Source organism: Camarhynchus parvulus, chromosome 2, assembly GCF_901933205.1.
Source record: "Camarhynchus parvulus chromosome 2, STF_HiC, whole genome shotgun sequence".
Taxonomy (NCBI): domain Eukaryota; kingdom Metazoa; phylum Chordata; class Aves; order Passeriformes; family Thraupidae; genus Camarhynchus; species Camarhynchus parvulus.
In genome coordinates this window covers 117,636,673-117,659,478 of record NC_044572.1, presented here as the reverse complement: position 1 = coordinate 117,659,478, position 22,806 = coordinate 117,636,673, and the positions used below count along the sequence as shown (strand labels likewise).

Genomic DNA, 22,806 nt, shown 5'->3' with positions numbered 1-22,806 from the left:
GTCAGGATTAGCTGTACTGCTGGCCTCTGGCAAGCCCCACCTCATTGTCATTGAACGTCAAGTCAAGAAAGGGGACACCTTGCACACACAGGACCAGAATTTTAGGTACCTGCTAATGAGCCACAGAGAAGTGTCTGCACCTGTACTGTAGAGAAATAGCAGTAAGGTTACAGTAGAATTCCACCCAATTCAAGCCTTACTTAGCTGGAAAGTGATGGAAAAAGGGCTCTGAAAGTGGAAACATGACAAGACCTGTGGTGGAGTAGGGAAGCAAGACAAACTGTAAAAGGAAACAGAATTGTTTACATGTGGGCTACTTTGAAGGCAAACTGCAAAGATAAATGAACCCAGAACTTGTGTCCGCAGCAAGAGATTCAGGGAAAGAAAAAAAATGGTTTGTTAGCCTAGCATTTTAAAAAGAGTACATGGGATCTAATACATGAATATGTGTTAGTAAATATTATAAACTGAAAGATACTCTAATATGTGTAACTACTTTGTAGAAAGCAGTAGACTTTAGAAACAAAATTCAGATATATCATGTATTTATTCAAAATTAAATAGCCCTCACAGATACAAAGACATAATAGCTATAGCCATTTTGCAAAAATACAATTATATATGTACATATGTTAAGTAAGAACATTTAACTCCTATTCATTGTGAGAGGAAAAGCAGAATTCAGCTATCAAATCATCCTGACCTCAAATTTAGGATTTTACCATTTCTTTAAAAATCTGAAATATGGTTCACAGGCTATTCAAATTAACATCAAAACTAGATTCTGTTTCAGTTTTAGTGAAAGCAGATGAGGATTCCCATTACATCTGGTTTGACTTTCTTCCCTCTAATAAATGCTGCCATTTGATCCATTTCAATGATGTATAACCTTGAGATGTCTTTCATACAATATTTTCAGAACACAGTATAGCTGAGATGTGACTTTGAGTTGTGTTATTCTTTATTTCTGATGCAGGAATTTGTATTTCAAGATTAGAAAATTCAAGAAATGTAATTAAAAATCTTCAAGAAGCATGCACTGATTGTCCATCTTGACAAAATGTTCTAAGAATCCAGTGTCGCCAGTAATGTCTATTAAAATCAAATGCATCTCCCTAAAGGAATACCTCATCAGGGCCTCAAATGAAGGTGAAAATAGTCTCACACTTCGGAAATGCAGTGACCTTCCCCACCTTCTTCTCCCATCCTCAACAATGGTCACAATTATTTGAGTTCCCAAATTATTCAAGATTATGCGTTTGGATTTCATCATGCTCCCAGGGAGCAAACATGTAGCCCCAGAAAAAGAAATTAAAGGCTGAGGGCAGTTCCCCGAGGTATTTCATTGTTTGTTAGGGGTTTTTTTCATGCTGACATTGGTATTGATTTATTCCAAAACCAGGCTAGAAACTCATCTTTTCACTCCATAATAATGAGCCAAGAGAGACACACAGACTGTCTAAGAAGCAAAGTGGCAACATCTGCCCCCCCCTATTCCCAGCCTGAGACTGATTTATGAGTCACCTCGTGGGATGCATATGGGACGCATACTGCCAATTAGCCAGCCATTAGGCATGTGGACCAGACCCCAGAGAGCAGTCTTTACCAGGAATTTTGCAGCATTCAAGACCTCAGATTCTTCCTCAAGAATGTTTATGAAGTGTTTGAGTGCAGCCAGCTAGAGGAGCAGCACAGAGCCAGAGCTCAGTTAGGACAGCAGTGCGCTCAGATGCAGGGCCAAGCAGGAGACACAGACAGTGTTAAAAAGGGTTGGCTCTTCTTCTGCGCTGCTCAGGCCATGTGCTCAGAAGGCAATAAAGCTGTAAGTATTCTTACTTTAAGATCTGCTGAAAGCCAGTGTAGCACTTATACTTATTCTGCAAAATTCCACAGTCCATGTCCTGATGGACAAAACATCTGCAGTATCCTGCATCGACCGTCAGAGCAGCACTCTCATTCATTCCAGTGCTGAAGCCCACACTGTCAGGAAAACAGCTTCGCATTCTGGATCATTGCTGGGTCTTGCAGAGCTCCATCAAAACCAGCAGTCCTTTAGGATTTAGAAAATCCTAAAATCCTGTGTTATCTGTAACTACCAGAGCCTTGAAATACTGCCTAATTATCAACTTCAGATATCAGTTTTTTCACCCACTTCAGAAATAGTCTGATCTTGGGGGTGTGCAAGATAGTTATGTGAAGCAACACAATAATGTTTCCTAAAGATTATACACTTGATCTATCACTTGTCAACCAACTAAAGTCTTATGAACAGGTACAACTGAAATGCTATGTTCCCACATCCCAGAGTTTCAGACTAAGATTATTTCAAAGGATGCTCATTACACCTAAATTTAGTTATTCTTTGAGACAATGTGTTCCACCCACTGTGATAGGCTTTCCATCTCCATTTTTTGGAGTTCTGCAAGTGGAAATTTTGAACCATAGAGGAAAGAAAGCAAGGACCTGACTGCCTCTCCATATAAATCAGACATTTGGGCCAGTCCTTTCCTGGGTACAAGTATGCCACTGTTCCTAAAGTATCTTTGACTGATGGTCCTCAAAAATCTGAAGAGCTTTTGAAAAAGGTTGAAATATTCCAAAGTGAATGAGAGGCATGCAAGGCCAAAACAAACATTATACCTGCAGCTTTTTCCTTTCACCCTTTAGCTGGATGTTCTTTCTTTCCAAAATCTGTTCCCTTCAGCTAAAGCTCTTTAGCTGATGTTGGCTTGATGTGAAATATTTGTTGTTCTTCAAATAATTGCATCTTCTTACTCTGTGAAATCTTCCTATCTGGGTTTTCTTCCAGTTGATCCATTTTTAGTTTACCCTTGGTTTAGGAGAGGCAGAAGATTCCCAGGGCTGTTTTACCCCCCTGCAGCCTCCTTCACAGGTGTCAGTGGTGATGGCACCACAAAATTGAAGGACCAGTCATCTGGTGACAATCTCTCCATGAATTTCTGCAGCTCTTTCAGTAAACACAATACAATCATTGGAGCTTAATTTTTATTGCTTACCAGATTCTAGTCTCCCCAGCTGTCTTTTTAGCTGCCTAATTTCGGAAAAAAAAAGAAAAAATTTGGACTTCTCTGAGTGCTCCCTCTATATTCATTATCTGGAGGAAAAAAAAATCCATCTGTTTCATCCTGCCATATCTATATTTGAAACACTCAGCCTTACTTGTCTTTAGCTAATTCATTCTTCTCTGTCAGGAGCTTCTGCCTGAAACACTGTTTTTTTTTTCTCCATCAGAGAGATCACCTCTTCCAGCCTCTTCACTCAGCATTTCATTCATCAGCCTTTCAGCAGCAAGAGGCACTGGTACCAGTGCAGAATTTGTTTTATCCTCATGATTTTTTTCCATTCTGCAAATGCTGTTCCTGCCTTTTGAAGTTCATGTGCAGTGTTCACACCTACGTGTAGTAGTTTCTGCTTCTACTCAACGTCTCCCTTCCATTCCACAGCTGTTTCAGTTCTCAATGTGCTCCCTTTTTTTTGGCAGCCATCCTATACACCACTTCTCTCTGAGTATCTGCATCTCTCTAGCACATGCTTGCTACTGAAAATCTGCACCAGTTCTGAGGAGAAGGAAACTAAAGTAGCAGTGAACACTATTAACAAGAGTTTCCTGATCTGGGGCCTCAGTTGTGATGCTTTTTTTTTTTTTTTTTTGGATAAAATCTAAGCCAATGCCAAAAAGATGGAGTGCAGTACCATGGTATCACCACAACGAGGCATGTGATGCATTGTTTTAAAGGCAACTGTGGCAAACCATTTTTATGCTGTGAAGTATCTGTCTATTTTGATCCGTGGTGGAATTTCCCAGGTTTTATTCAACAATAAAACAGTTTAGGGAAGGTTCTTTCCTTTGCTGTCACACCTTGATGATAACAAATTAAAAAAAACCAGTCAAAATTGTTTTCAGTTTTCCAAAAGAAATACTGTGTTATTTTTTGTGTGCACTTCCAGCTACTCAGCTGCATCTTTCTGCCTACCCATGACCTTAAGAAGGTAAAAAGTGCTTTAATTTTGCTTGCAGCTATTAATTTTTCACAATATAAGTAGATCTTGATAAAAGAAAAGTAACACTGCAGCTGTGTTGTGCCTGTAATAGGAATTCCTCAATGACACTTGCTCCTGTAAATTCTTATTTAAGTATTCATCACTAGGACATTCAGATTCTACCCCCTGAAGGCTTTTAGGCTGTTGGGTATGTTCTTCTTCAAGACATGAAAAGAATTCACATTGTTGTTCCAACACATTAGTTGCCCTAAGGAAGAAATTCTGCTCTGCACTTTAGCAGTCCACTCCTGTATGATGGTACTGAGTAATTAGGGCCTCAGTAAAACTGCAGATATGCAGAAACACTACTGAGCATGAAAAAGGACTGTGAAAGAAAATTCCATATGTTGGACAATTCATTTGTTCCAGAAATGGAATTACAAGTAATTGTTTGTATCTTTAGTATTTAATTGTGTCTCAAAAATTTAATTAAAGCTTGTATTCAAGTGAGTTCTCTTGAACTCACTTGAATATGTTTCCCTCAATATGTACTACCATGGAGCAACACAATTAGGATGCAAAATTCAATAATTACATTTTTCAGAGGCCTGTATCTTGGTGGGCAGTAATTTCATACAATTACTAGTAAAGAAATCTGTGTTGCTCCGTTCAAAGCATTCACAGTGCTTCAGAATAACTCAGGCCTTTTTTTCCCTAGATAGGCAGTCCTTGACTTGTTTGGTATCTAAGAGGTTTTTCTTTTTTTCTTTTCTACCACCTCTCTGAGTGGAACCAAGAAGTTGTCTCCAGTTTCTACTAAGATCTGTGTAATTATGCATCTTCTTTCCCACAAGATCCAGCCCTTGCTTGAGTGGTCCCAGCCTTGCACAAGATTCCTGGAATGGCTTTGCTTCTTTAACATGTCCATCCCACCATCATCCCTCTGCTTCAGCATCTTTTCCATTTGCATCCTTGAGGAGCTACACAGCCAAGTCTTTGGGGTTCTGCAGATCCTTCTTGTAAGACTCTTTTTATAGGTGTTGAGGAGTAGTTGCAGCACACTCCTCTTTCTCAGTTGTTTCTGGGTTTTCTCCTGTGGTAAATGCCTTCAAAGAGGAAGGAAAGTTTTGCATTGTGTTAAACAAAAAGGATAAATCAGACACAGTTCAAGCTTCAGCCTTGAAACTTTGACCCTTTGTTTTAAGCCACTTGTTTTTAAATACTCAGCTGTATCTTAGCATTAATAATGGGCTTTCCACTCTGCTTGTGATTTGAATGCCAAAGCAGGACACTAGCAATAAAAGGGAAAACAAAGATAAAAAGCTGCACTGTTTCTAAGAGCAGAGACAAAGCTAATTACTAACTTGCCAAACTGATGAAGTGGCAATGAAGGCCAGAATGGCAGATCATAGTGTCAGCCTGCTAAAGTGTAGCACATGCAGATAAAAGTAAAATATTGTGTACTACTGTCAGAAAAGGTGTTTTAGCTGATATCTTAATAATGGCAGGGAAGAGTTAATCCTGTTTTGCCAGAAGCAGTTTTGTGCAATTTCTGGCAGAGCAGTAAATGGAGTCAGTTCTTTGGGCTAAAATAGTAACTGTTTAATTCAGTATGATTGTTTAATTCAAAATCAGAAAGAGCCAAAGCTGATTGTTACCTTAAATTTAATAATAATTAATTGTGGGATAGCAAATCCTTATTAAGCTCAATTGGGATTTCAGAGTTTCTCCCAACCCTGTCTCCTTGCTTTGTCCTTCTCACTCAATCCCCTGATTTTATAAAAAGCCTAACTGCATCCTAAATCCATTTTGCACTCTTGCCTTTATTGCCTTGGCAGTTTACAATACAGCTCTTTTGTTTACTTCGTCCCCTAAATTTAATTTCCTCTGGACCACATCCTCAGCCAGCCTCAGCTGCTGCAGCTCTATCAGCAACCATCACCCAGCTGATCCAGGTGATGGAGCCCCATCCTGTTAATCCTTGTTGCTTTCCCCACCCCCAGGCAGCTTGCTTGCACGGCGTTGGCAGCGTTCCTCTATCATCTGTTTGCTCACTAATAAAGCGATTCTGCGTTTTTTGGGCTGCTCTGGCGCCCTGCACATGCAGCAGCAGAGCTGCTATTGATTGCATGATGGAGAAGCAGAACCAACCCATATTCTGAGAGCTCTCTGCAAACTACACTGCAGTTAATTAACTAATGGTTCCTACTCGCCTTGCTCGTGTCACAGTGAAGAGAAAACCTTTCAGCACGGCCGGGGAGGGTGGGGAGGTGGTTCCCATGACCTCTGTTTGGAGGACTTGAGAGTCACATCACAAAAAGCAAGTTGTGGGCTTTGCTCCAGCAAGGACACACCTTGGGAACTGTAGGGCTCATTGCCAAAGGCTACATTGTCTGTGCTGCCTGATTACGTACATCAAATAAAAATACCAGATAAAAGCAGTATGAAAGATGATGTATTTTCAGCAGAAAGAGTGAATATGATCTCACACTATCTGCTTGCTTTCAAAGAAAGCCACTCTAGATCCACTATATTTTTAATGAAATACTACTCTAAAAGGGTGACAAAGTTTTTTTTAAAACCCCATAAAATCTTTAAAGAACTGAATTGAATGACATATTTGGCTCTAAACCAACGCTAATACTTTCAATTTTGAGGATTATTACTGGGGACTATAATGCTTTCCAAAGTCTCTTCTAGTATTTTGTCAATGACAACAGGCATTAAAATAACATAAAGTCACTGTAAAACTTGACATTTTGCTGCCTATATTTTGTTTAGGTTTCTAAATGGTGGTGCTTTCACCTAGCAAGGAAAATATATTCTTCACAGGATTTAAAACATATTGCATATTAAAAAGTCTTAATTCAAACATTTTCATTATGCCACTTTTTGCAGATTTGGAAAGGTTCTGAAAAATATGCAAAATTCATTCATGCAATTTTAAGCAGTGTATTACCTAACATTAATTAATTATCTGTAGTTACTTTAAGGAGATGATTTTTAAAGTGTTTTAAAGAGTTTCATCTTACAGCATTGCAGTTTAAAACATAGAATATAGCCCAGTGTAACAAAATGCATCATTACCGATGTAACTGACAGCACACAAAATCCACATACAAACACATATACCAATTTCATCATCACTGGTATGTAAATACCCACCATGGATACACAACCTGAGCCTAATTTGCTAATACTGTCTAAAAATAGAAAAACAGTGAAAAATGAAGGAAGTGGTGTGTGGTGGTTTATTTCCTTCTCAGCTAAACTACTTCTCCCTACTACTACTTCTGAAATAACCAAGATAAAAATGGTCATTTTCTTTAACTCACATTTTGGAGCATGGATTGGTTCTGTTTCCAGCTGTAAGAACAATTTTACCAGTTTAACATCCATACTTACCACATAGGCTCTTAATCCTGTCCAGATTTAAGTGCAGGGCCAGCCTCATGCACACAGTAGCCCTGTTTCCTTCAATATGTGTCACCTGCATGTGAAATAGCAATAACACACAGTCCTTATTTTCATGGTCATTGTTTTTGAGTAATCATTGATTTGAGAAATCAATGTTTTGACAAAACTAATTTTTTTGCAGTTCCCTTAACACCATTTTTTTGAAATCCAAACCTATTTGAAGACTTGATATGGCTTTTTAATATAAGTAAATCAAATTTAAATGCAAGACCAGCTATGAATTTTTGGGGAATTTCTGGCAAATGGACCAGGGAACCCATGACCTCCTCATTGGCTGGGGCTTTCTCCCGGGCAGTCCATCAAGATTCCCTTCAAAATTCCCTGTAATTCTCTTCTCCCATCCTAATACCTCTTTCAGGATCTCATCCTAAGGTGCAGTGCTCCACACCACCCCGTCCCATTTCATTCTGTGCTTTGCCTTGCCTTCTATTTCTCACTGTCCCCTCCTCTTGCCTGGCTGGAGCAGAGAAGCTGGGTGTGGAGTAGCACTGGGTGACTAGGCTTTTCACAAGGATCACATGTGCTGCTTTGGATCTGACAGTGAGGCTGAAGGACTTGCACGTGCAGAGCACTTTGGGAGGGTGAGATGAAGCTGGGCGAGGAGAAAGCGCTGCGCAACAGAGGGATGGTTAATGAACCACATAGAAGAAGTATTTAGAAGTCCCACTAATCCCCTCAGTAAAGAAAAAAAATGTCATACTCCTCCATGAGTAAATTTCAGCCCCAGACTTGTCCAAATGTATGGTTATTTCTTACAGATATTCCACACAAAGCATCCATCAGCTCCCATGGCAGCTTCAGTAATTCAAACAGCTGCATCGTCAGGAGCCCAGAAGTATTGAATTCCTGTACTTCACACTGCTCCCAAGCATTTGTCAATTGAAAAGCATTTAGCTTCGTTTATTTCAGAGCAAATGTTTCCCTTTGCTCCCCAAACACATGCTACTCTTCAGATCTGAAGGGCCAGAAATACTGCAGAGCAGAAGGCTGTAATCACAGTAGCAGGAGGAGAGGAGCCAAGCTCAGGCATCCCTCTGAACTCAGCATCAGTGTGATATGCTTTCCACCTGCCACATGAAGCACTGTATTCCTTATAAAATCAACAATTAAACTTTGAAGGATGCAGATTTGATGCCCAGCTATGTCAAGGGACAGTATTTGCAAGAGAATGTGGAGTATAAGCTTCCTGGAACTGGTAAAGGAGCATCTCTGGCACTAGCAAATAGAACTGCTGAGGAGCCTCTGGTTTTGCTGCATTTTTCTAAGATGCAGAATGGATAAAAAACCCAAAACTTTCCCTACCTAGACTTCTTTTACTAACCTATGTACTAAAGGTTCTCCAAAAATAAAGAGGCGTCAAAATTGTAAGGGAATAAACTGCCTGTATTGATAATTGTGCATATAGTAAGCTACTTTGAATACAAACAAAAACTGTGTTGTTAATCTGAGCCTTAAATGCTTCAAGACCTTATCAAATCACCTAGTGGAAACAACAGGGCTGCACTGTCTCACAGGAGCTAAACTCATTTCTTCAACTAAGAATCTATTCCACTGACTTTCAGCTCTTAGTTCAAGAAAAACTTTGCATGCATTTTCTTCTTTGTAATACGAGTTGTATTTTCTTGAGTATGGAAAGCAACTGAGAAGCAGAGAGAATAGGGTCTTTAGAACACCTTTTTCACATGTTCACACCCTGTCTGAATCACATTTACAGGAAGATGTCAGCCCTTTGAGCACAGCCAGAAGGATGTCTGTGTTGCCATGAGAGCAGACCTATGTACTGCAAAATGCCTTGTGACTGTCATAGACCATCACAATACACAATTGGGAAATTATTTCTATTACGGAAATTATTTACTTTGGCTTTTCTGCTTTAGGCTCTTCAGACATACCAGACTGATCCTGACATGAGAAAGATGCTAACTCAGCTGTATTTCTATATCATGCCTGTATTTAATGTGGATGGATATCATTTCAGCTGGACAAATGTAAGTAATGGCAGTAGTATTATTTGAAAAATTATTCAGACAAGAAAGATCAAATAGTTATTACATTATTCAAAGGTGACTCTGCATAAATCTGGTCCATCACTTTGTGCCTTGGAAATAAATTATTCCATTTTAAACAGAATACTGAATATGTTTACCAGGGTTGATTAGTTATGTGTATAAATAGATTTTTGTCAAAATAGAGTAATATTGCTATTTTAATATTTTGTAACTTATGCTAGGATCGATTTTGGAGAAAAACAAGATCAAAGAACATGAGGTTTCACTGCCATGGTGTTGATGCTAATCGCAACTGGAAAGTGAAATGGTGTGGTAAGTATGGAGATACTTTGGTCCCCCAGTTCAGATTACTCTGTATTTACTTATTCAGCAGAGGTAATTATCCAAGTAGGTTAGATCACATCTGCTGTGAAGTGTTCTCTTTTCCATAGTCGAAGCTGAAGATTTTTTTCCCATAAAGCCATAAGCCAAGGCACAAATCTTCCTAATAACTTCTAAAAAAATAAAAGTTCTCAAACTTGGAAAAACAGGCTTTATCATCAGTAAAAAAATTGTCATGGAGAATGTGGCAATTTTTTTTAAATCACACATACAGCTATTCTGTATTTTGGCAATCATATAAATAATTTGAAGCATAACATTGAGAATGAACCATGACTTCTCAAGATTTACCTGTAAATCTTACCTTTTAACTGTAGCTTCAGGAAATATTTCAAGCTTCATTTTATTCAATTTGCCATTTCTCTGAAATTATTTAACTTTGGAAATGTCAGACTGACTTTGCTGGCCTCAGTGTCCTTAGGGCCATTATTATCAGTGAGTTAATAAAGAAAGAAGATGCTTCTAAATGCAGGGAGATAGAATTTTAAACTCCCAGCAGTTCTGTAAGTACTTCATAAAAATTGGCCTGAATTTTGCATAGAGAACGCAGCGGTAATGAAATAACTGCCAGAAGATTTGGAATAGATCCACCAAGAAAAAATGGCATTTTCTTAAATCTTACCTAAAGATTGTGCAATTCACAAAGGGTAAGCAGCCCCTAAAGTTTCTAGTGTGAGGAAGTAAGAACACTTAAATACAGCAATATAAACCTGCTGACCTGTTGTCCCATCTTGAGGCACTTCCTTCAGCTCTCTGTGCAGCTATTGGCTCAGCCAGCATTAGCCCACCTTCCTTATTTATATTACAAGCTTGTAAAGACAAGAAATTGTGCTTGTGTAGTGCAAGGGCCTTGCCTTCAGCCCATCCCTCTTCCTCTAGATGTTTCCACAATACTCTTGCAGTAGGGGTGAGCACTGTACACTCTGGCTTGAAACAGCTGGGTTCTTTAAGTAGGGCTTTGAAAATTGTAAAAGTAAAAGTGAGTGTGGACAGATGCATACATCCAGTCCAGTATGGACCTGTGAAATTTGCTTCAAATTGTTTTCAACTCTACCTGCTGTAAGGAGAGGACAGAGATAGAAGCATTTACAGAAAGCCTGTGTTAGTTGAGAAACCCTCTTTACAGAAGACAGGCCCAGGGCTGCTATCACAATCTTTAAGGCAATTTTATGCTGCAAAAATAATGTAAAAATGAACCAGTCCTGCATCACTGTTACCATTGTTTACTTAATTGCATAAGCCACAACTGCAGATATTTTTTGTGGACACCTATTTACTGTTCAGAAAACAGCCACTGGTATAACTGGAATGATCAGTTCTCTTATAGTGTGTTGAGAGATGTTAGGTACCTATCAGTGCAAAATTAATACAGAGTGCATTTTCTTTCTGATTCGGATTAATTTTTCCTGGGTTCCTCCTCCCTCTTCCTGCTCCCTAGTCACTGTATCAAAACACATTTTTTATTCAGTCCTAAAAACATTTGCTTGGTTTTCATTCAAAAAAGTATTTTTTCTAGGCTTAGTGAAATTGTGACAATACTCACGTGTTGTGTGCTGTAATCCCCTACTTGTTGCATTTCTCCCCTGCACTGACATGAAAGACTGGTCCCCATCCCAAGTTTAAAAAATAAAAATTCTTTCAAGTTTGCTTCTCATCCCAAGAAGCACATGCTCAGCTTCCTGCTTTGGACCCCAAAGTCTGTCTGATTGTCTATTTTAATGGAGAATAAAAGGTCTTTCATGAATTGGGCTGACATGACCCTCACCAGTCACCTGGCATTCTCATTAATATCTAGTATTAGATGAGTGAGAGAAGAATCTGGATCATATCACACTTTGAGGCTTGTGTAATCATGGTGAGTTTAACATTTAAAGCCACATATGCTTGTAAAAACCTTTCCATTCAGTTCAGTTGCACTTAGGAGTTTTCTGACAGGCTTGAACTTCACAGTGGGGCTTCCAGGCAGGTGTGCAGTGGCAGATTCCAGCCTCAGCAAAGCCACCAAATGCTATCAGCAGTGAGCTAGTCAGTGCTGATAACACAGCATCCCATCTGCTTTCCTCTTCCTTTCTAGTGTAGGACTTTGATGTAGGCTTTGTGACTCTCTAGGGACCAAGCCAAGGGCCATATCACAGCTAGATTTCATGTTGCAGCAACCTGTGCTCAAAGAGTGCACACAAATTGCACACAGACCCACATGAATACTGGCAGCAAGAACTCCTTGCAATGCACATATATGTGCAATAACTAGTACAATGGTTTAATGATAATGAAATAATAGCAACTTTAAAGGAAATAATCAGGTACTTAGAAATAATTTAACCTAGTTAAAGCGGTTGCTTCCAAATCCCCAAGAGAGCAACAGCAGGAGTTAAAATTTCCAGCACATCCCAATTTCCAGTGCACCCCGCTGCTCACTGAGGACAGTATCCGATACTGGCAGAAGTGGGTGCAAGGAAGTTTGAAAATCAAGCTCCAGCTCATTCATCCTCTCAGTCTTCCTTCTGTACCAGAGCACTGGTTTTATCAGTCTTGGCACACATTTCCTCTGTTCATTTGGTCTCATGATGGATGTTAGAGGATCCTTGTCCTCCCCTGGTATGCTATCAGGTACAAAAACGAGGCAGCATGGTAACATTTTACACAATTCCATTTGCTTCTCATGACTGTAACTTAGAAATGTCCAACTCTTTTTTCATTCTTGAGTTACTTAAAGAACTTCCAGTATGAAAATTGAGCATACCCTTACATTATCCAACGCCACCATGGAAAACTCCTCTTTTTATCACCAGCTAGCTTCACTTAAGGTAAAGCATTAACTACCTCTGGGATGGTACATGGCTCACCATAATAGGCTGAACAGTTTAGAGAGGTTTTTTTCTTCCCTGGAAGTCTCTAAACTGAGCCATATTTTACCATTGGGTCATTTTATCATTAGCTTGTAGGGATCCACTGTTTATTAACAGTGTTATCCATTGCCACGATTTAGTATCCACACTGAAACAGGAGATGAAGCATCCATTAAAAAAAAAAAAAAGCAAAGGCTCTGGAGACTGTTCAATAGCTCTCCTGCAGCTATATTACCTGATAAGAAATCGAGGCAGAGTGCTCTTGGGATTTGGATGACTTGGTGGCCATCTGTTCTGCATGGAGAAGACCATCTGCCCTCTCTATAACCCTTCCATATCCACTGCAATCCAAGCACTAATACCTTTGAAATCCCCACCTGTGGCCATTGAATGGTAGCCTCAATTTTTATCTTACAAATTAAACTGCAGGATGAAATTCTTCCATTTCTTTATATTTTTTTTTTGGCATTAGGTTGATTGCATAACCCTGTTTTAGTTGATAACATTATGCCTTCTCACACACAGCTCTTTTCTTATTAATTGAAGGTGGCAGTACTTACTATACAAAGGAAAGCTAATAAAACACTGTTGTTGCAAGTCCCTGATGGCTCCAGGGAAGTTTGCAAGCAAACTATTATTATTCTGCAGGTCAATGTAAAACGTGTGGTATTTTGAAATTACAGCAGATAAAAGAGCAGAGTAGATTTGCATAAATATTGTTCTTTTAGGCCCAGGCCCTAAGCTGTAAATGAGACAATGGCTTAGATCCAGAATTGCTAAATTATAAAGGAGACACCACCACATCTCCTTTCCTAAGTTTCATCTTTCGGTACCTCATGGCATATTACATTTAGGCTACTCTTGTGTAGCTTGCTGCCACCCGAGCAGGTTGACACAAAGATATCCTCAAAACTGAACCCCTGCCCCAAACTTGAGGTAAAGTTAGGCAATCTGAGGTGATTAAACTGAGGTGATTTCTGTTTTAGCTGATTGAGCAGTCATCCCATGTGGCTTCTCTGGTTTTTTGTTTGGTTTTTTTTTTTTCCCTATGAGGTTTGTAGGGGTGAAAATAGGCAGTAGTCAGGAGCTATTATGACATTTTTAAGATAATCCCTTTTGAGGTTGTCTACCTACCATTGTAACCACCACTGTCATAGGTAATACATTAAAAGCTGTAAAATGCTACATTTGTCCTGGGAGTGACTAATGAAAGAGGTATAGCTCTCTGATTTCAAATAGACCAACTGAGACCCATCAATAGTTTTAATACTGCAATGCTGATTCGAAAAGCCAGGAAGAAAATGCAATGAAGTCAGGTTCTCCTTTTCATTTGGAAAGAATGTATCCTCTGGGGAGAATCACCTGTAGTTGGCCTATTGGGAGCTTGGCGTGCCTATGAGATGAACAAGCAGATTGCTGCACTGAGGTCCCCCAGGCTCATGCCCATCAGGGCACAAGAAAGCAATTTAATTTGTTTATTGCTTTTCACGCTTTTGCACATTGGGCCAAAAGAGGCTGAGCAGCCAGAAGCTGACCCTTGGAATTTCTCTGTGATTGTTCACCACCAACTTTCTCTTTCAACCCCTAGATGAAGGAGCTTCACTACACCCGTGTGATGACACTTACTGTGGTCCTTTCCCCGAGTCTGAGCCTGAAGTAAAGGCTGTTGCTCACTTTCTCCGCAAACACCGGAAACAAATAAAAGCCTATTTGTCCTTCCATGCCTATGCACAGATGCTGCTGTACCCTTACTCCTACAAATATGCAACCATTCCAAACTTCAACTGTGTGGTAAGTACATTAAAGCTTGGAGAATGGGCTCCTCTGTGTATTTTTGGCACATTTTGTCTTGAAAGGAGACTCGATTCTTCAATACTTTGCACATATATAATATTGAGCAGTATTTATTCTGGATCCACTTGCAATCACATTTCTGGTTATATAACCTTCCCTCACCATGAATCAGTGGTGATTTGATTAAAATGGTATCATGCCTTTCATCCATCAGCCCCTTTAAATTACTTTATAGGATAAGGATAAATCCCTAATTTTAATTATAGTTATTATCATTTTATTTAATTAACTGTAATGGGAATTACGTAGTTAGGTCCTTGGGCATCTAGCTGAAATTCTGTCTCTTCATGCTCAGAACTTAAATACTAGGAGCACAAAGAAGATCATCTTCAATGTTATGAACAAAATAAAATTGAAACTGTTTATTTCTATCAGGAGAAATCTCTTAGATTTCACCAAAATTAAAGCTTCAATTGCACTATGTATCATTCAGGTCAGACATAGTGTTTTTAACCCTTTCAGGCAAGCAGATAATTAAAAACAGGAGCTTCTCTATATTAGAAAAATAAATTTAAAATAGTACACTTTTTCATGTAAGCCTATTGATGCACAGATGAGTACATTTCATGTATTCCACACTCATCCAAATGCAGAGCTATTCCCCCTGCTTGCAGTCTGAGGTCTGTTTTAGCCAACCTCCTGTTCATCAAACTCCCCTTATGGCTTATTCTCTGAGGGACACATGGCTAAACTTTGCTCTCTCTTTGCTCCTGCTCACAGACCCACATTGCACCAACCAGTTCCAAGCCTCTTTCTTTCACCCTCAGTCCTGAGCAAAATTACATATTCCATTTATCTCCCATTTTGACCTTGAAAGTTGCAATGACTTTTAACTTGCTGGTTTAAGCTAGTTTTCTCCAAAGGAGCTTAACTGCACCTTAGATTCATCCTGTGCAGAATGAATGATGTTGTCAGTCCCTGGGGCTTCACTGAAGTTTCACTCAGCTGTTCCCTCAGGAGGCTGAGCAGCCAGGACTCCACAAACTAAACTCTCTTTGCAGGTTTATTTCTGATGAGACACTTAATTTCAGTAGCTATTAAACATTCTTCTGTCTGATGCCATTCCTGTGAATTAGAGCAAATTAGAAGTTAACTACGCAGCCAGAGGAGCTAAAAATATGAGACTTGTGGGTACTGATCACCAAACCCTGTAATGACAGTGGGTAAATTTATGATTTTTATTTTTTTTTTATTCTACCTTCACATTCTTTTGGGTAATGACAAGGAGAAAGGAATTTCCCAAGTGAATTGATGACTATTTAGTTAGCAAAAAAACAGACTGGGAATTTAAAATCAGAGGTTCTCATTCCTTTGAAGATCAGCAGGTGCAAGTATATTTTTTTAGGAACAAACAACGGAGAAGAAGGTAAAGACGTAGTGTTACGAAGAATCAGCAGCTTCTCTGCAAGTATATGATTATTGGGTATCTGACTAAAATTTCCAGAGTAATAGAAGGCAATAGCAGATGCTATAGATGGGAAATTCATTGTAATGAGAAGGAAGATTTATCTGAGAGTTTTCACACACACCAGTATATTTTGTTGTTCTTGTTGCTTAAGGGATAATTCTGTTCTGAGATGAGACATAACTGCCTCTCAGCTCATACACATTCAGCCTTTCCACCCATTGCTTTTAGACCAAAGCATCCCAATTTTTGATGTTTAGAAGGTGTTCCTGAGGTTTGCAAGACCTTAGATCAGGCTTTTCATCAGAGGAAGTGGAGCACAGACCTAAAAGAACAAAAAAAGACAGTATTTTAAATAATTCCCATGGACAAATGAAAACCAAATACCAATTCTAAATATCTTGTCAGTATTTGAACTTCACACTTCTTTTCATTGTGGTCAGTCAAAAATGAGAGAGGTTGAAATAGGAAACTGAAGTAATTTCCTGTTATTTATAAAGCTCTTTATAGGGATCACAGTGAAAATTAAGGGAATACTTGTTGGTTATTTGTGTGTTTTAATACTTGTCTACAGCCAAAGGCTCCATCACCTGGTGGCTCACAAATATATGGTTTTTAAATTGCAAAAATGATGACTTAGGCTGATGTTTTGGATTCTCCAGTTCTCTTGGAACTTGCAATGAGCTGGAAAGTGATAGATCTCTGTTTCCTGACATTGATGGAACAAGCATTGCTGGTCTCCGTGGGCGGTGTGCAGTGGAAAACAGTAAGACCCCACATGCATAGCAGATAAATAGCTTTTGGTGCTAACAGTGGGCTACCATTAATTTTGAGCAGAAGAAAGGCTGTTTCTGTCTGGGTCAGATCATTCTAGTGAGCTGTCAGTTACCATTTCAATTAAAGTGTTCAATTATTCAGAGCTGCTTTGAAACTGGAGAGCTGTGTACTGATCACAACATGCATATTCTGTTCTAATTTAGGCACAACTCTCTTATTAGCACTCTCCTGAAATCTGCTCTTTTAAGATGCTTAAAATGAAAGTACTCTCTTAGATTGAAAAAAACACCAGCAGAAACACACATCCATCTCAAGAGTTTTAAATTTCACCTGATTTTCATCCTTTTTCTTCCTGTACTGTCATTTGCCTTAGTGTTTGCAGTGAACTTATACGGCATGACTGAGTTTGTGTACATCTCTGCAAAAATCTGGTAATTTTATGTGGCATTTTCTCCTTGAGGGGGTTCAAAGACTGGTTGCCTGGATTTATTCAGGATCCAACCTGCACAGTGTGATGCAGTTGAGAACTGTCCCTTGTTGGGGCACATGGGTCTAACAGTGGAAGCCAGCTGCATTCCTCAAGGCTAAGAGCTTAAAGTTCACAGTGCTCAGGGATGTGTGCCCACATGGTGAACATGGACTTGGGATGCTCCTGGTCTGACCTCCAGATAGTTTCTGCCTCTGCACAGAACCCATTACTGTTGTGCTGATTTTAAATGGGCATTGTCAAACTATTTCTTTGAAAGATTTTAACAAGATTATCTGTTGTCTCACTGTACAGTACGTAACTCATGCACAGGGAGTCTTTTCATTTGACTTGCCATGGTGCATTTATCAGTTCTCCAGCTCTCCCAGCTGAGCCCTGTCTCCTGCTTCCTTGGCATCAGGCCTCTTGTCAGGCCATCCCAGCTCCTCACCAAGACCCTGAGATGGTAAGCACAGCTGCTTGCAGATTTTGGTTGAGCAGCAGAGTCTCGTACTTGGGACAGTGCAGGCACTAAACAACAGCTCCTGGCCACAGCTGGAGTTCCCCTTTCTGGGCCCTGTGCAGCCACAGCCACCACGGTGACCTCACACTGCCACCCCACCACCTTCACAGGGTCCAGCAACTCCAACCCCATCATGGGTCTTGTGTGTCACAACTCAGAAGTCAAGACATCTGGAGGAGGACTGCCAAGTGACAGCACTTCTCCCCTCTCCCACAGGACAGGTCCTTCTCATCTTTGGTGTTAGGGTGAGTCAGAGGTTAACCCTTACACTGGCTGGCAACCACATCCCAGCCCTGCAGAAGTTTCAGCAACACTGAGTTAAGCAGTCCTTGCCCCGACACACTCTCCAGTGGAGGTGGCAAGAAGTCAAGCTGAAAAGGGCAGAGTCTCCAGCACCATCATCCTTCTGCTAAAAAAAACCAAAAATTCTGGTTGTGCCTAACAAATGTTTGTAATGGAGTAAAAATGTTCTCTTTCATTTACTAAGAGAAATTACTGTGTAAAATAAACTCATCAAAGCCCTACGTGCACATCAGGAAGTGAAAATGAACTTATTTTTGTTTCTGGAATGGCATTTAAAGCAGTTTTCTCTGGCTTCTCTACTTGGACAGACAAAGCCTTCATGGGTCAGACCAAGGATTAAGTCAGAATCCCAACTCCTTACAAGGGCAAACAAGTGGAAGGTTAGGAGAAATATAATCAATGGAAGGCAATTAGAGGGTAATCCTTCCCCAGTGTATTCAATTAGTGCCTGATGAATAACAAGGTAAGGACTGAGTTCATGAAAACTTGCGTAAACCAATCAAACCTGTTCAAGGAAATAAAACAACTAAAACAATTGCAGCTTCACGCAGTGGTTCAAAGTCCAGAGTTTCTAGCTCCAAAGATAATAATTTCCTGTTCTCTATAGACAGATGACTCTGTTTTCCCAGCCTTCACTGTATATTTGCCAATATCCTTTTCTTTGGGGTAATATTCCTTTTCCTTTCTGTGTGTTTCAATGCACTATCCATATATGACTCTCAGAACTTTCCATGGGCCAGGCCTTTTGCGCACAGTTTCATAGGACAAACCATGAACCTCCTAAACAGCCTTTCAGCTGCAAGCTGTTGCAATGTAGGCACTGATTTTACCTCTACAGGACTGAAATCACATTTCTGAAATAGTGGAAGGAGCTCTCCAAGACTGCATCATCAGGCCCCTGAAAAAGTTAGACCAGTAGTGAGCATTTACCTGCTGATCAGCGATTCAGGAGAGGAACCTGTCTCCTTCCCTTCCCACTCTGCTCACTGAACCACTGTGAGTGTCAACAAGACATCATTTCTCCTTCACAAGCCCAGCGGAGACAAGGTTTAGTGAACTGGGAAATTCATCTTCACTAAATGCATGCAGGCTTTTAAACTGCATTAAAAAAAAAGATTATTTCATCTCATGGTCTTACATGTCATCTAAATTTGTTGTGTTGCTAAATTGACATATATACCTATAATTACAAACACTTAACATCTGACCATTCATGATGCAGTGAGCTCTTTTATATAATACAAAACCAAGTTTTTCAGGGAATTGCTGTCGTTAAAAATAAATAATGCATTTATCCTTTACAATCATTTTAACTTAGCTGCCACCGACTCCTGGAACACAACATTGTGCCAGAGGTCAATGATCCATTGACTCAGGTTCCAATCACAATACAGTATTTAATGCCAAGTCTAATTTATGTATTTGATTTTTTTCTTCTCCCCAGGAATCAGCAGCCTATAATGCTGTTAATGCTCTTCAGTCAGCCTATGGTGTAAGATACAGATATGGCCCTGCATCCAGCACTTTGTGTAAGTTTCCCTCTGCAGGTTTGTGACTTTGACCTTCCTACAGTAAGAAGGAGAAAACCCTTATTATAACAAAGAATGCAAACACTATTTAAAGTGAACTTTGTTCCAGTTTTGGGTTGTGAGGAAGGCAGAAGAAAGTTTTGCAACTGATTCAGTCAGTTGATTGCAGTAAGATTAACTCAACTGATGCAATAAAAGAGATTAAAATGCACTTGAGAGTCAAAAGCCAGCAAATAACATATTCATATCATATAAAACTGTGAGTATTTTTACAAAGAAAAACCAAGGTCTTAAAAACCATATCTTTATCAGATATTGCAAATGCACTACTAAGTTGTAACAGCATATGTCAGGCAAGCTCTCTGTACAGAGGTAAAAGAAAAAGAAGTGCAACAGGTTTTAACGAGACACTTTTTTTCTTTACTGAAACCTTGAGGTCTGAATGCTGTGGCTAACGATAACAGACATTGAAAAAAGTGAAAAGCTAAAGACTTTTCACAAGTAACCTCCTGCATCTCCTCTGCCATTGCTGTGTTTCAGCTCAGTTCCACTTATCATGGGCTTCCATCTCATAGCTTAGTCATCATCTTGTGCTCATTACAGTGCAGTCAGTCACTGTGTCAAAGGAAAAGCAGTGGGAATTGATGCCAGAATTGCACAGATTACAACAGGCCGCATGAGAGATTTATCTGTATAAAAAAGCATGGCTAATCAACATATGGAGACAACAAAACCATAAGCAGCACACTTCCTCAGAAAGGTTTTTTAATATTAGACATCACCTATGCAAACGCTCTCATGCTGTGGGAAAATGGTGAGAAAGTAAGACAAATGAAAATAATTTTAAAAGCATTTTAAAAAGAAGATGGCAAATTACTTTACAACTTTCCTTCTTCTCACTGTAAATGAATTGCCTAAAAAACCCAATTTAAAGCTAGGAGCAGCAGAAATCTCCAGTCCAACTGGGAGATCTTTGTGGAAAGAAAGCTTCAAACTGTGTTCACATGGAGACAGGAAGAGTTTGAGGCTTTATTCTAGATACTCACTTTTACTAAAGTTTTGCTTTACATAAAACAGTTATAATATTTTTTCCTATGAAAATGAAGGGACTAATCCATATTGTGCTGAGCACATTTCATCAGGTGCTGAGTGTTTGTGCTATTCTCTGAAGGGTGTTCAGGATCAGGGCAAGCAACAGCTGGAGTTGCAAGAATACTCATTGTGTCCCAGAGACAAAATGCCACAAGAACCCTCAGGTGATTTCAGCATGACCTGCATTTAACATTTTTTTAATGCTTTCTCTGAATTTCCTCTTTCAGATGTGAGTTCTGGCAGCTCTATGGACTGGGCTTACAAAAATGGCATCCCATATGCATTTGCCTTTGAGCTGCGTGACACTGGCCATTTTGGATTTTTGCTTCCTGAAATGCTGATCAAACCAACCTGCACAGAGACCATGCTTGCAGTTAAAAATATAACTCTTCACTTGCTGAAGAAATGTCATTGAGATGGATTTCTAGGAGCTGGAAGTAAACATTTCACTCCTAGTGCTGATGCCTTTCAGTGTGTTCAGTTGCCATTCTAAGTTTGGCCACTACAGAATTCGAGAAGCTAACTGGGAAATGTGATACTGTTTCTGCCAAATTAACATAGTGGAAAATGGAAAAAAAATCATTCAATATCTGCTCTTCTAAAGTCCATAAAGCTGATATACTAACTTAGTTACCAGTTTGGTGCAGAATATTTTTGCAATTAAATCTTTATTCTGCAATTTCCATGAGGCCGGTCCCAAAATAAAGTGCCACTTCCAGGCAGTTCCAGGCCTTACGCCTTTCCCTAATATGAAGACCTCCCAGGGGGTCTCTCAAACCAAGGGATAAAGTTTACATTCATGTAAATATACCCTGTGACCCAACACAGGCCTGTATCCACATCTAAATGCCTTATAGTGATAGCTGGCTGCACTGCAAGTGGCAGTGTGGCTTCCTTCTGCGTGTATACGTACATACATATATATATGCACTTTTGTGATTTTTTAAATTCATATTATGCAATAATTTGAACCAAGGTTTCTTTTAACTGTTCAGAGAAATCTACTTTCAAATGTATATAATTGGAGTGGACACAAAATCAACATATTGTGTTTGAAAATGTAACTTTCCTAGTGATGTGTAAGAATTATAATGAAATACTATTGAGCTAGACAATGTTCTGCTTTATGGAGAGACAAAGCAACTTGCCATGACTTGGAACTTGAAGCTGGCAGTCGATTGGTGCATCTCTGCTCTGCTGTAGATAATGACTGCCCATTTCCACCAGCCAAGGATTTAGCCTTAAACTGTAATTAACTGATGTTTTATTTGTCAATAATCTTGCAGTGACTTCTGTGGCTCTTTGGCTATGTGGCTCTTCTTCCTGGAAGCTGTATTGTTTTGCATGTTTTAAAGGAATTAATAATTTTTTTATGGATTCTTAAGTGAGAGAGAGGTGAAGGTAGAAGCCTTACAGCTGAAATAAAGTGAATAAGCACCATGTTTGAAAGAATAATGAAAGCACAGAGAAGATAACATGTTGAGGGATTTTTAGTACTTTTAAAATACTATTTTTAAAATCTTATTATATCTGCAGAAGCATATATTTTACCTTATGATGTTGGAGTTTAATTTTATGCCACTACATATTAACTAAAACATTTGTTAATAAAATGGTCAAAAACTTTTGAAGTATTCTTCATATTTTACTTAAGTGTTAAAACTTTAGTTCAAGTATGTAGCAATTTTACCTATCTGTAAAACATTCCTGATGCTAAGGATGGGGAATTAAAAAAAAAAACTAAGTCCTCTCTAAATAAGCACTTGAACTTAGCAAATGGGCAATCTTTGTAAGTCTTATAAGGAAAGTACTGTATTTAATTAAGCATGTCATTGTTTTCAGGACTGCAAAAGGCAAGTGAACAAAGATGACAGAATTGCATTCTATTTGTCTAACATTTTGTTAATAAATGTGTTTATTTTACACAAGTTTCTGAAGGTTTGTTCACATTTGTTTAATTCAATCTTATTTGAGTTACATAAGTTTCTGTTCTGGTTTATTAAATGTCTAGGGGACAGAAGCCCGCAAAATAATAATTTCCAATTGCTTTTGAAGACAGCAATAACTGTCTTTTGCTATGCACACATTCCTGACAAATGGCCTTAAAAGCAGTATAAATGATTAGCACCAATCATTATG

At 39.1% G+C, this 22,806-nt stretch overlaps 1 protein-coding gene across 1 annotated transcript in view; it reads left to right on the top strand.

The window, feature by feature from the left end:
• The window catches only part of CPA6 (carboxypeptidase A6), an 81,680-nt gene extending 59,083 nt beyond the window's left edge, over window positions 1-22,597 (top strand). Inside the window, exons 7-11 of the mRNA XM_030943219.1 lie at window positions 9,357-9,467; window positions 9,710-9,800; window positions 14,307-14,509; window positions 19,491-19,575; window positions 20,895-22,597. Of these exons, the coding sequence (XP_030799079.1) occupies window positions 9,357-9,467; window positions 9,710-9,800; window positions 14,307-14,509; window positions 19,491-19,575; window positions 20,895-21,082 (678 nt within the window). The 3' untranslated portion in view covers window positions 21,083-22,597. The remainder of the gene's footprint in view (window positions 1-9,356; window positions 9,468-9,709; window positions 9,801-14,306; window positions 14,510-19,490; window positions 19,576-20,894) is intronic.
• The last annotated feature ends 209 nt before the right edge of the window (window positions 22,598-22,806 follow it).